Below are 14,986 nucleotides of genomic sequence, written 5' to 3' on the forward strand. Positions count from 1 at the left end.
AGTCGGGGCTGCAGTTTGAATGGAGGTGAAATAAATGTGTCAGGACTTGCCTTGTACAAAAACAGGAATGGCTAAATCCAGATATTCAGAGATAAAAGGAACCTAAATGATCACCCAACATAATACCCCTATGGATTTTTGCCTAATGGGGAAATTGCAGACTGGACAAGTTAAAAGTCTTCCCCAGGTCATGGGGCTGGACACCGCGAGGACTGGGAAACTCCTCACCTCCTTGTCCAGTACTTGTTCTCTGAAAATGCAAGAATGACTGATCTGGTGACAGCGTGTTTTGGGAACCACTGTGGCTGGAGCCATGACGGGAGGGTCTATGGGGCTGGTGGGTCGGAGGAGGGGCAAAACGAGCTGGATGTTCTTGGGTAATTCTGGCTCTCTTATTTTCAAATACTCATATAGCTCTGGACGCCCATAGGTGGGGTCACCCACTTTAAATTCTAACATTTAGAATCCTCTATGTTTGTTTTAAGTGCTTCCAACTGTCCTGAAGGAGATCTCCTCCCTTGCTTCCCTTTGGGAGACAGAAGCCCTTTGACTCCCACCCTGGCACGTCCAGCAGCAAAGGACACATTTACTCCTTGCCCTGCAGCACCCCTCAGGGGCAGTGACTCCAGTCAGCTCAGCAGGGTTCCGGGGTGGGGAATGCGGAAAGGGGGGTGGGAGCGGTTCATGATAGCATCCTAAGACTGGGACCCTCCCCTCCCTGAAGCACATGCCAGTGTTAAGATGCCTTAAGTCGGGCTTCCCTGGTGGTGCAGTGGTTGGGAGTCTGCCTGCTGATGCAGGGGACACGGGTTCGTGCCCCGGTCCGGGAAGATCCCACATGCTGCGGAGCGGCTGGGCCCGTGAGCCATGGCCGCTGAGCCTGCGCGTCCGGAGCCTGTGCTCCGCAACGGGAGAGGCCATAACAGTGAGAGGCCCGCGTACTGCAAAAAAAAAAAAAAAAAAAAAAAGGTGCCTTAAGTTGTCGCATAGCTGGGAAAAGGCTGGGTGTGTAAGACAGAGGATAAAGAAGATATAAGACACCGTACTTCCCAGCTCCCCCCGCCCCCCCACCATAGTGTGGGGAATAAGACTTGCCCAGTAAAAGAATAAATGTGTTGTGATTCAAAAGGCTCTCCTGTGTGGTGCCCAGGACATGTGTTGAGCTGGAGGTCGGGGTAGGTGTGGGCCGAAGGAGATGGTATTTTTCACTGGGAATGAATGTCCGGGATGAGGATGCCCTGGGATTCTGCTGAGTTGGGCTTGGGGATAACATGGGCAGCTTGAAGCCATGTTGGGCCACCGGGCAGGTGGAGTAGGGGAGAGCAGAGCTGCACTCTGGAGGGAGTGAGGGCCCTCTGCTGCAGCATGTGGCTGGGAGGACAGAGTTGGGGCTCCTGCTAGGGTGCAGTGACCCCTCACTCCAGGAGAGCCAAACTCTTCCCCCAGTGTTTTATTTTGATTTGGGTTTTTTTGTTTGCTTGTTTTTTGCTTCATCCACCCACTGCTTTTCAGGGTCTTGGGATCTAGCCAGTGCCTGATCCCAGCATAGTTCCAGAACCCTAAAATGTGAACCTGTCTGTGTGTCGAGGGGGACACTATTCAGGCCCACATGGCCCAGGAAATGCTAGACTTTCTGGGAAATAAAGCCTAGGTGCTCTGGAGGCTTTAGAGATAAAACCGTGGGTGAAGCATCCTTCCCTCCTCTTTTGCTAAGTCAGGCAGCATCTTTCCATACCAGCAGCTGATGTGGGGCAAAGGGCCCCTCAAGGCAAAGAGCTGAGGCTCCAGCAAGGCCCTCTGTGTTCTCCCCAGGGCGCACGGACCTGATGCCGTGCTGATGGCCGAGGGCAACCCGCCGACGGAGCTGACGCAGTCGCAGATGCTGCACATCGCCCAGCAGATCGCCGCGGGCATGGTCTACCTGGCGTCCCAGCACTTCGTGCACCGAGACCTGGCCACCCGGAACTGCCTGGTGGGCGAGAACCTCTTGGTGAAGATCGGGGACTTCGGCATGTCCCGGGACGTGTACAGCACTGACTACTACAGGGTGAGTGGCTGTACCGAAAAAGAGACCCCAGGGCCATCCTTCCCTGGGGCTCCCTCGTTGTATTAGTTTGCTAGGGCTGCCACAACAAAATACCACAGACTAAGTGGCTTACACAACAGAAATTGATTTTCTCACCGTTCTAGAGGCTAGAAGTCCAAGATCAAGGTGACGGCAGCATTGGTTTCTTCTAAGGCTTCTCTTCTTGGCTTACAGACAGTGCCTTCTCACTATGTACACCCTCACATGGCCTTTTCTCTGTGCACGGGCATCCCTGGGGTCTCTCTGTGTGTCTAAATTTCCTCTTCTTATAAGGATACCAGTCAGACTGGATTAGAGCCCACCCTAACGGCCTCATTTTAGCTTAATCACCTCCTTAAAGGCCCTATCTCCAAATATAGCTGTGTTCTGGGATTCTAGGGGCTAAGCCTTCTACATATAAATTGGGGGGAGACACAGCTCAGCCCACAACACCATCCTGCTCTTTCCATGGCTCTCCAGAGCTGTCTGTGAGATCTCCAAGAGGAAAGAGTTCTCAACATGAGAGTTCTGCCAGGGGAACCCTTGGAAAAATTCCAGGAGGCCATGAGGTTAAAGGATTTTGAGGTTTGGATTTGATTCTGTGAAACTATGCCAGGAGCCTTTGTTTGAGGCTTGATCTAGGGTGAGCTGGTTCACATAAATGAAAGTACACTAAGACCCTGGAAGTTCCCACTCAGAACCATCGTGGCTGGTGGCCATCTTGGTAAGAGGTTCTGTCCTACCGAGTCTGCCTGGGGTTCCCCCATTTGAAACACTAACAGCTAGAGTTATAGACAATAATTCAAATCCACTGATTACCTGGAGTTGGCATCCTTGGCGTGTTAGATTTAACTGACATCTCAGAACTTGGGTATGAAAGAAAAGGGTTATTTCTGGAAACCGGGAAGTCATGATATTGAAAATTTGGGTTGTGTTCTAACACCTCAAACCACCAATTTTGTTTTCTTATTGTTTTGCTTGATTTTTAAAGGGAGAGGGATGTAGGAAGAAAAAGAAATAAATGTTCTAGAAATATATTACCTAAGAGGGTACAACTTAGAACTCCACTAACTTTCATACTAGGTTAGGGCTGGTGAAGAAAATACCTGTGCTCGCCTTTGCTCTGCCCTTGATGATTTATGCTTGAGGAGGAGCCTTCTCAGTTTGTCTCCTGTACTCCTCCCTGCAGCCTCCCTCACCTCCAGTGCCTCTGCCCTGTAGCCGAGCTGACTCTCCTACAGTTAGTCTAAGACAATGAATCCATTGCCTTGCTGCGTATTCTTCTAGAGATTGATACGTGGGGTTTCTTCCTTTGTCACCTTGATGAGCACTGTCCACGTTTTATACAGCAAGAAAGGATGGAGACCAAATCGTAAAGGATTTTCTTGGGTGTGTTTGCAGGAAACATGGGCAGTCTTAACTTCAGGTGTTCAAAACAGAGTTGCAAAGCACCTGTCCTGAGTCTAGCAATGACTGACTAGTTTATTCCAGAGAGCTAATGGCGGGAGGTTACCTGCCAATGGATGCATCTTCTCCGTTAGCTCTGCTCCCTTGGCAGGAAGTGGGGATAGGGGCGTTTCCCGGTCTCAGGAGACAAAGGAACACGTGAGTTCTTCCTTAAGTGCTGATCTTGATGAGCATCCAAGGAAGAAACATGTGGCCCAAGCAATAGCTCTCCCTTTCGCAGTAAGTTAATAAAGGTTTCCGAGTGCCTGGCACAAAATAAGTGCTCGATAAATATTTTCAACCTTATCATTATCCAAATCGATAAAGTTATGCTTCATTCTCAAAACCGGGACTGAACTAAGTAGAACTCAGTGTCCTTTTCTACAATCTCTAGAAAAATAATTCAGAGGAAGAAGACTGAAAAGCTCAATGATATGAAGATAAATTACCCAATCATAAAATAGGCAAAGGGTTTAAGTTTCTTTTGGTGTCCCCAAAGAAAATGTACAAATGGCCAATAAGTACATAAAATGATGCTCAACATCATTAGTCATTAGGGAAATGTAAATCAAAACCACAGTGAGGTACCATTTCACATCCACTTGGCAAAACAGACAATAAGAAGTGTTAACGGGGATGTGGAGAAATTGGAACCCTCATAAAGTGCTGGCAGGAATGTAAAATGGTGCAGCTGTTTTGGAAATAGTTTGGCAGTTCTTCAAAATGTTCAACACAGAGTCACCATATAACCCAGCAATTCTACCCCTAGGTATATACCCAAGAAAATTGAAATCATATGTTCACACACACACACACACACACACACACACACACACACACACACATACATACACACATGCACACAAACTTGTACACAAACGAAATAGCGGCATTATTCATTATAGCTCCAAAGTGGAAACGATTTCAGTGTCCGTTAACTGGTGAACAGATAAAATGTGGTCATCCATATGAGGGACTATTATTCATTAATTAAAAGGAATGAGGTACTTATTCATGCTACAATGTGGATGAACCTTGAAAACGCTATGGTGAGTGCAGAAAGCCAAGTGCAAAAGGTCACATACGACATGCTTCCATTTATATGGAATGTCCAGAAGAGGCAAATCCATACAGACAGAAAATAGATTAGTGGTTGCCAGGAGCTGGGGGGCAATGGGGCACGAGGAGTGACTGGATATGGAGTTTCTTTTTGGGGCGATGAAAATGTTCTAGAATTCTATAGTGTGATGACTGTTTAGTATATGTGTAAATATACTTAAAACCATTGAATGTATACTTTAAAAGGGTAAATATTATGGTATATGAATTGTATCTCAATAAAAAAGCCTAAAAAATACTAACAAAACAGTGACCATCGTTATAGACACGAGAAGTTAGCCTTGGTCATTTATGCATTATAAAAACACTGTCATTTGTCATCTACCATATATTCTGATTTGTTGAAAAGAAAATCCTCCACTTAAGTGACATTTTCCTGAAGTATTTCCTTCTGAACTGATTGGAGGAAACAATGATTCCCAGTTCCTTTATTTATTAAATGGTCTTCACGGAACTATCCCAGTCATTAAGAAATGTTCTTCAGATGCCGCATTGATTTAATCCCCCCACCATGGTCATTACTCAGTGGCAGCTGCAGGGTTTGTATGTTTGCTTGGTTGTTTGTTGTTCCCATTGAGAAGGAGGAGAAAAAAACGGCCTTTTGTTGGCTTCTATGATAGGTGGGCCTGGGTGGGAGCCGGTAGGAAAGTGGATGATGGGTTTAAGAACCTGACAATTTGATGGTAGCTTAGGACAACTAAGAAATTATGCATTCTATTTTGCCTTGTCTAAAATTTCAAAATGGTGGTACACTTTTTGGTTCCATGAAAGTATTTATTGTCATAGAACTCATTTGTAGAATATTATTGCTTATTTAAATATCAAAAGTCTGTCAGTAGAATCCATTCTCTTGAGTTTGTCAAATCGACAAGTAGAAGCTGGTGCTCTGTTTCTGCAGGTGAGTTGAGTACATCATGCAATGGCTATTTCCCAGGACACTCTTGCTTTCACATGAGTTACCCGCCTGTTGGATCATCCACAAGCTTAGCATTGAGCCTGTCCCCATCATAGTGTCTCTTCATCTTCTCTGCCACGTCAGCTGGGGAATGTGTTCTCCTTACAGCTCTGGTTTCTCATTTGTGGGCATGTTTTCTTCATTGCTTTGTTTCTAGCTTCTCCCAAAGCCTGCACACTCCAAGGTGGGGAGCTGCTGTGGCCAATGTGGGCCGTCATCACCAGTGTTAAGTATCCTTCCTGCCACAGTAACAAAGGAGGATTTTTGAGTTCAGCAAGGCTATCTTATATGGAAGGATGGCGATTGGGCCTAGAGTCAACTGGATTATTAAGGAGCAACATGTCCCTCATCTTTAAGCAAGAACCAGTCCCAATGGCAGCCTGAGCCTCTGTTCATGGTGGCTTATGAGCAGCCTTGCAGGGTGGCCCCAGCTCTGTGCGATCCATGGCAGGAGGGGCAGGTGGCAGCTGCTTCTCCATCATGGGGGAGCTGGCAGCACCAGGAAACGGCTGCCTCGAGGCTTCCACCCTGTTGCAGCTGAGCTAATTATATCTTCCCAAAGAAGGAAGAAATCGGAACACTACATTTGCATTGAAACCAGCCTGATATGGCAGGTCCAAAATTACTCTAGCATTTATGTTCTCTGAATTATTTTAATTAGCAGCTCTGCAGTACCAGTCTTTCATTTCATTTTTATTCCTTCCCTCCACTGGCAAAGCCTGGCATTTAGGAAGCATCTGAACCAGATTCCTGTCAGAGACCTAGGATCTCACTCTACTTGGTCATTACTATGCCACAGTGTATCCACTGAATTTTTTTTAACGTGCACTTTGGTATTTTCCACAATTTGGCTTCAACATGCATTTAAAATGAATGTGACCGTTGGCAAGTAGAGAGCCCCAAACATCTGAAATCCTCGCTTTTAAGTCTTATACCCCTTTGGACTTTAGTTTTATGGTGGCAAGAGGTAAGAAATCCTATCCTTTAATCCATCTTTCACTTAAGAAGGAAAGAGAAGGACGCAGAATCGGCAAATTGATTAATGGTGGAGATTAAAAGAAGCAAATAAGTATAGCTTGGCTAAGCAAGGCCATGGTCAGAATCCTAAAGTGTTAAAATGATATAAACAACAAGTCTAGAAATCATCTTCAAGTGCTTAATACAGTTTATGAACAGCAGAGAGAAAAGACGATGGTTTTTCTTAAAATAAGCTGATATAACAAGTAGGAAAAGAACTGTTTTGAACTACAGTACGTTGTCCCTTAATCTGCCCACCCTGAAGGAAGAGGGGTAATAAACTGGAAAATAAAGTCCTGAACCATAGAGGAGAGAAGAAGGCTTAGGTAATTTAAGAACTGGACAAGCACATAGGAAATAATCAAGGATGAACTTTCATACCTTGGTCTTTGAAAAATTGTATTTATTTTAAAAGAAATATTTGTATGTAATGTGAACATTTCTAGATAGGTAGGTAGGCGGACAGATGGATGGATGGATGGATAGATAGATAGATAGATAGATAGATAGATAGATAGATAGATAGATCGATCGATCTCAGCTCATTCCACATATGTTTTTAGTGTGTTGTGTAAAATGCCCAGGTCATTCCCACTATGAGGACCAGCATGGCATCTACCAATTCCAGTTCCACCTCCTCCCTGATGTTCTCCACACAGAGTAATGGCTCACAAATCTGTGATCCCTCAATACTTCATATAAATAAGCATTACAGCATAGAGCACGTTGCATCATGGAAACCTGTTCATGTGCATGTCTTCTCATTGATATGAGAGCAGGGAGAGGACAAGTCTAATATATCTTTGTATCTGTGCAAACTGTAAGAGTGCAGGGCACACACTATGTATGCTGAACAGGACACACATAAGGAAAAGCCTTGATGAGCATATCTTTTTAGCCCTGTTGATGAATACAGAAGATACTCAGATTTGCAGATACCCTGTCTGTGAGTCTAGGAGTGCTGTCTTCAGGAAGTAAAGCCAGAGATATAGGGACATCCTTATTTCAGACAATTTATTTTCAGTAGAAAGCTCAGAGCTTAAACTTATTTACATTAATACTATAATAGAAAAACTTCTGATATACTTTGCCTAGAACCCATAAAGCCAGGCATGGCATTCATTTTAAGAGGCAACACAATCCCTTCCTGAAAGAAGAATGCCTCTATGTCATTAACTCTCTTTTGCAGATACCATTTCCTTATTTTCCTCCATAATAGATACTCACACAATGACTCTTAACTTTCACATGAACAATTATAGACCTTTCTGGTTGGGTTCTTTTGATTAAAGTGGCCCCAGAAATGTAAGAGTTTGTTTATTCTTTGAAATCATCTTCAATTTATGCCTTGTACAACAGTTAGAGAGAGCGCAGTTCAGAGGAACCTGTCTGTTGGAGAGAAATCAGAACACTGAGTTCAGACTAATTCTATATAAAAGCTGATTGGCATAAATTGTTTCAAGATTCTAAATTGGCTTAATTTGTATTCAAGCCGCCCTGTGAACCTTTCACATATGCTTTGGAGTTGCAACAGGGTGGGTGAGTATTCATTCATTCATTCATTCATTCAACACACATTAATGAAGCAGCTGCTATGTGTTAGATACTGTACTAAATAATAAAGGAGGATGTTTTAGACACGTGATAATGTGATGAATGCTGTAATAGAAATATGTACTGGGAACCCTAAAGAGAAAGCCACCAGCCTACACTGGGAAACCAGAGTAGGGTTCACAGAGACATGACATTTGAGCTGGTATTTAAGATATGAACCCAAAATTGCTCTAGAGGCAAGAAGGCTGTGGGCCAGGAGGGGAGGGGCGGAATTCTTGGCATAGGAGGTAGCATAGGACAAGAGATGGCAATGTAAACATTGCAAAGCGTGGCCAGGGAATGGGACTCCTTTGCATGCCTCTGAGGCTAAAAAAGTAGGCTATTTAGGCTATTATCAGATTTCACGGGGGCCTGTTTGCCATGCCAAAGACTTTGGACTTGGTCCTTTTGTCAGTGGGAAGCCACTGCGAATTTTTATGCCAGAAAGTGACATGTCAGATTGCATTCTGGAAGCTTATGAAAATAGATCCGCCCAACAGATCCCCACATCTCCACTGCTGTATATATTTGCTTGGCCTAGAGCAGCCTCTCTCAAACTGGAACCATGAGCTGTCAGAGGCTGTTCACCAGTAAAAGAGATCCATGGTCACTAAGGTAAGAATAATTTCCTTTCTACAGAACGCCTCAGAGCCTTTAATCTATTACTGGGACTTGTGGCCTTTTAAGAAGGGCTATGGAAAGCGGCCAAAGCCTGCACAAGAGAGCTGGCCTGGAGATCCTTTGTCCAGGGGCCTGGTTTCATCCATTTCCTAACTAGTAAAGTCTGTTAGCGGGAGATGGCATAAATCCTCTTGTTTTTTCAGTCTTCTTAGTCTCTTCTTCTTGAAATCAAAAGTCCATCCGCTTTGTACATGGAAGTACTACATACAGAAATTAAGTGTGCTTTCAGGTATGCTGGAAAGGAAGGTAGGCCATAGCCTATTGACTTGGTTGGGCCAGAAGGATTCTTATTCCTCAGAGTACTGAGAGGTATCCTCAGCAGGTACTTTCTCCCATTTTTACCCATTTTTGAAGCAGTCAGGCCTCAGCTATCTCATGTCTGTGACATTCCATATCTTTGCATCACTGAGACCGGAGCTCCTTAAAAAAGGAAGCTGGCAACAAAGAGTTAGCTGGAGTATAGAGGAAAGAGCATCAGACTGGGGTCCTAAGGGCAAAGGTTTGAATCTCCAATTTCTCTCTTCTAACTTTATGATTCTATCCATTAGGAATGAATTTAACACTTAGCTACTAGCAATGCCCTGAGCAGATAGGGAGTTGCTTTTGTTTGCATGACAAGAAGTTCACAGGTAGGCAGTTTCTGATTGGTTCAGAAGCTTTTCAATGTCAGAGCAATTTTTTGGCACTTGGCATTTTCTTGGTCTTTTCCTCATGGCTGAAAGATGGGTGCAGCAACTCCAAACGTGTCAAACATGCAATTGGAGGAGGAAGGGGGCAAGATGGCTGCAGAGAAAAGATAGTTTCTACCTGCATGCCTTCCTTTCATCAGGAAGTAAATCTTTCCCAGAACATCTCCTCTGCAAAGACTCCTTCTTATATTTCACTGGCCACACGTGGGCCAAGACTAAGGACTGAATACACTTGCAGAGATCAGTGGCTTTCTGAAGACCTAGACAAACTATGGTTCTACTATAGGTAAAAAGGAACTGAAAGTGAATGGGTGAATGGGTTTGGGAAGAGCAAAGAAAACCATGCCATACTCACCTGATGCGCCCTCATGGTCTCTGTTTCTTTATTCTCAATGAGCTCCTGCCTTTAAAGCTTGTTGAGGACAATAAATTGAAGTGGCACATAATCAGTGCTAAAAATACAAAAGTGCTGGCGTTTTTCAGTAGGAGATTTTTACTCCTCTGTATGTAATGCTTCTTTTTTCTCAAGCCGCTTTTAAGATTTTCTCTTGGGTTCATTGGCTTTCTTGGATTTGTGGGCTTATAGTTTTCATCAATTTGAAATTTTCTGACCATTGTTTGTTCAAATATTTCTTCTGTTCTCCCTACGTACCGGCTAGGGACTCCAATTTCACTTTTATTAAACTACTTAAAATTGTCTCATTGCCCACTGAGCTCTTTTCATATTTTCAGATTCTCTTCTCTTTGTGTTTCATTTTGGATAGTTTCTATTACTCTGTCTTCAACTTCCATAACTTTTTTTCTTCTGCCGTGTCTAATTTTCCATTATTCCCATCCAATATATTTTTCATCTCACATATTCAAGTTTTCATTCCTACAAGTTCAATATGGGCCTTTTCTTATACTTTCTAGTCTTCTAGTTAACTTTTTAAACATGTGGAATGCAGTTATATTAAATGTTTTCAGTATATTTGTCTGTAGTTCCATCATGTGTGTCAGTCCTGGATCAATTTCCATGGATTGATTTTTCTCATCATGGATCTTATTTTCCTGCTGCTTTTTATGCCTGGTAACTTTAGATTGGATGCCAGACATTGTGAATTTTATGTTGTTGGATGCTAGATATTTTGCCTTCCTAAAAATATTTTTGGGCTTTGTTCTGGAATGTGGTTATATTGCCTCGAAGCTGTTTGATCCCTTTGTGTGTTGCTGTTAAGATTTATTAGGCAGTATCAGACCAGTGCCTACTTTAGAGCTAATAATTCCCCACTACTGAGGCAAGATCTACTAGGTACTCTACCTAATTCCCCATGAATCATGAGGTTTTCACTCTGCTTCATCGGGAACTGGCAGTATTACTGGTCCTGTGTGAGCACTGGGCACTGATCCTTTTGGACAGTCTTCCCCAGCCATTGATAGTGTCCTCACATGTGTGCAGTGATCAATACTCAGCTGAATACGTGAGGGGCACATTCTATAAATCTTCAGAGTTTTCTCTGTGAGCAGCTCTCTCTTCTTAGGTATTCTGTCTTTTCCATTCTAGTCACCTTGATCTTTCCAGGCTCTCTGCTCCATCTCCTTAATCCAGGGAGCATGCTGGGCTCCACTTGGAGCCCTCTGTCTCTTTCCGTGAATTAAGCTTGGTAACCATAGAACTCACTATGTTTGTTTCTCATCTCTCAAGAATCGTTATCCCTCATTGCCTGTTAACTAGTGTCTTGAAAATAATTGTTTCATATACATATATTTAAGCCGGTTTTTGGTTGTTTCAGATAAGAAGGTATATTTTTCCCCTGGTACTCCACCTTGCCTAAAGGTAGAAGACAGTCGCCATTTCTCATGATTAATATGTCATTAAAAAGAATCTATCAGTGAACCACTTACAAACTGCAGTAAAGAAAACAAGTTCTCCCACATCTTTGGAACATCTACTTCCTGTGAAGGATTTTTTTCTTTTTAATTAAATAACTTACATTTACATAATACTTCTTCTACAATCAAAGTTTTCCTGCCTACACAAGATTATTACTTTAGTAAGACAGTAGATTGTCTCCATCTTCAGTGAGTATTGAGCAAAAGGAAATTATCTAAGCTTCCCTGTTACCTCTGAGAGATTCCCCAGGCTCAAAGTGTGCACTGGTTCAAGAAGGCTTTGGAAAAAGATGTGTGGGCAGAATATTAATAATGCTCCACACTTTTTACATTTTCCCACAGTCATTGTCCTGTGGTCAGAGACAGAGCACCTTGGATGGATAAATGACTGAATTAGTCCAAGATGGTACTGCATATATAATTTTTAGCCATACTTCTTCAATATGTAGATTCTGAATGAGACATGTTCTGTTCCCTAAAGAAAACCACCAATCTCTTGGGGAGAAGAAACATAGTGAATCACTCTGATGCTAGGCAGTATGATACAAGTTGTGAGACGTAGAGATAAATTGATTTTTATTGGCATGTGGGATGAAATCTGGAAAATTCTCTGGAAGAAATAAGATTTGACCTGGGTCTTAAAGGAAGAATAGCAGATGAAGGTGTTATTGAACTTAAAGACTATTGCAGATGACTGAAGTTATAATCAAGACTAGGTGACCTGATTACAAGTGCTTCTTGGGCAAAATGTGCATCTTCTAACCTTGACCTCCACAATGCCTCACACAGTGCTGAGCACTTTCTAGGTTCTTAGTGATAATGATAATTGCCTAAAAGGAAGGTCTGAGAAAGATTATATACCATTCCCCCTGGAAGTCTTTAAAAGTAAAGATGTTATCCACCATAGTGGGTCTTCAGGATGGAAATAGCTCCAAGTGCAAGTATGATTTGACTCCATCTCTCAACTCTCCATAAAACTTTCTTAGAATTCTGTCCTCAAGCAGTTAGTTCGCATTCCTGTTTGGTCTATTTGTCCAGATTTGAAAAAAACTATAAAACTACAAAAGATTGTTACGACAACCTCACCTAATGCTGTGTACATGCAAAGACATTAAAACCTTCAGGATTGGACATCCCTGGTGGCGCAGTGGTTAAGAATCTGCCTGCCAATGCAGGGGACATGGGTTAGATCCCTGGCCCAGGAAGATCCATATGCCGTGGAGCAACTAAGCCCGCAAGCCACAATTACTGAGCCCATGTGCCGCAACTACTGAAGCCCGCCTGCCTAGAGCCCGTGCTCCACAACAAGAGAGGCCACCCCAATGAGAAGCCCGTGCACTGCAACAAAGAATAGCCCCCGCTCGCCGCAACTAGAGAAAGCCCACACCCAGCAACAAAGACCCAATACAGCCAAAAAATAAATAAAATTTAAAAAAAACTTCAGGATTGATTCCTCTGCAGAGTTGCAGCAGCTTCTCTTGGTGGTCATTCCATTTGTGGTCATGAGAACTTAGTACAGGCATAAAACCTGAAAAATTCTACTGACCAGATAAAAACGAATTCCAAATTGGACTCCACTAAGAGAATTTTCAAACATAAAGTTGCTTTATGATATCCAACTGTGAGACAACTTCTCAAATTCTCTTCATGCTAATGGAAGCATAGCAGGGTTACCTTGCCTGGTACTATCGTGCTCCCCACTATATAGGCTCCCAAGCTTGACCATACCTCTGAATAGCTCAAAGTGCTTTCTTCAAAATATTGATGACTAGGCCTCACCTTAGATATACTGATCCAGCATCACTGAAGATGAGAATTGGGAATTTATATTTTTAACAAGCTTCTTAGGTGAGTCTGATGGACAGCCAGGTACAAGAATCGCATGGGTCCTGCTCAGCAGCATTTATAGAAAATAGCTAACATGGTCTCAGCTATGCTAAGATTCATATAGTAACTTTATAAAAGATCTTAATTATCAAGCTTCAAAAATAGAATAGGTGCTGTTAAAAATTCTTTCAAACTTGACCCATTGTTTTCCTGATGGAGACAGTGCTATAGTAATTAATGGATTTTTTAGGACTTCCAGTGGGAAAAACTCTTTGGATTTTAATCACTATCGTACAGTCATATCCTACTCTCCTTATCTTCAGAGCCTAGATTCATTGAACCATGGCATTTCTGAATTGGTAAATGAAATATTATTTGATACTCTCCCCTCTCATCCTAGGAAGTAAACTTAACTCATTGTCTGGGTAAGTATTGTCAAAGACAACAGGAGGATAGAGAGAGAGACAGAATAAGTAGCAGGTTCAAACTGCTGTGACAGGTGCCTGGACAAGCCAACATCAGATCAGCGATGGCTCCCTCCAGGAAGGAACCCGGGCTCCCTGGCTGGCGCCGCAGACTAGGCAGACCCCTGCTGGCCTTCTCCGTCACTGCATGGTTGTATAGCCGTGTGGGCGATGGTTCGGGCCCTGTGCAGGAAAAGCAAGAAAAGACTTGTGAGGAGTCAAACAGCTTGTCAAGGTATCCTTGTGGGTGTCTGTATTGAAGTGTCACAGTATGAAGGCTTTTTATTAGCAGCTATTTTAGAATTCTCACACTGAAATGGAACAGTTTCTTCCCTACATGGCATTTCCAGGCTGGCTTCCTCCCTCACAGCCCTATGACAGCATCAGCCGTCTCCTAAGGGGGTGGAACATGACGCTGGGCTCCTTTGACGGCAGAGCCCGGCGATGTGGCCCACACCCTCAGCCCTGGAGATAATTTGGTTCATTCACATGTTGCTGATGACGGGGATACGGCCGTGGAGGGTGAGGAAGATTTGAGGCTCATGCCTCAGAATTCGTTTGAACACAGAAACCTTTTGCGAGGGTATAGAGGGATTGATGCCCCAATTTTCAGGGCACAGAGGGAAAATTTACTGCAAGGTGAAGCTGCACAGGGAGTTAAATCCAATATCAGCATGTGTGTGTGTGTGTGTGTGTGTGTGTGTGTGTGCAGCTACCTCAGGTGTCTGCATGCTTCCCAGCTCTTTTAAGGCAAGTAGTGAATTTCTTCTGGAAAACTCATTAGGCTTCATTGTAGGAAACAATTGTGACCTTAAAAGACTCGTGTTAATGTGTTAGAGGGTTGATGTTGGGTCTTGTAAGGAAGACTAACATTTACTGGCCTTCTTTAATATCTCAGCTTGACATGTAACCTTCTCAACCATCTTTAGCATACTGATGAAGAGAGTAATATTCAGAGAGGTGAAGTCAGTTTCCTGAGATGCCTAGCTCACCCAGGTAGCAGAGCTGACATTTGAACCCCTGTTCTGGAAGGAGAAAACCGTGTTCTTCCCACTCTGAACCTCCCTGGTGCCTTCAGCACAACCACAGCTGCCTGGTGAATTCTCAGAGTTCTGCCCTTAGTGGTCATAACAGGTCCATCTAGGACACTGGCTCACTGGGTAGGACCGTGTCCTAAAGCTTTATTGGCTGCAGGAGAAAAAGGGATACTTTAAATTTCAGAACAACAATGTCGTGGCCCAAGCGCAGTTTGGAAGAA

At 43.4% G+C, this 14,986-nt stretch overlaps 1 protein-coding gene across 3 annotated transcripts in view; it reads left to right on the forward strand.

Annotated features, from left to right (window-relative positions):
• NTRK2 (neurotrophic receptor tyrosine kinase 2) overlaps positions 1-14,986 on the forward strand; it is a gene marked incomplete at both ends in the record, with an annotated part of 377,341 nt that overhangs the window by 306,620 nt on the left and 55,735 nt on the right. For all 3 annotated transcript variants that reach the window (XM_082655915.1, XM_082655916.1, XM_082655917.1), the window contains one exon: positions 1,813-2,047. In XM_082655915.1, coding sequence (XP_082512041.1) covers positions 1,813-2,047 — 235 coding nt within the window. The remainder of the gene's footprint in view (positions 1-1,812; positions 2,048-14,986) is intronic.

The sequence above is a fragment of the Grampus griseus genome (assembly GCF_964374135.1).
Source record: "Grampus griseus genome assembly, chromosome: 6".
Lineage (NCBI taxonomy): Eukaryota > Metazoa > Chordata > Mammalia > Artiodactyla > Delphinidae > Grampus > Grampus griseus.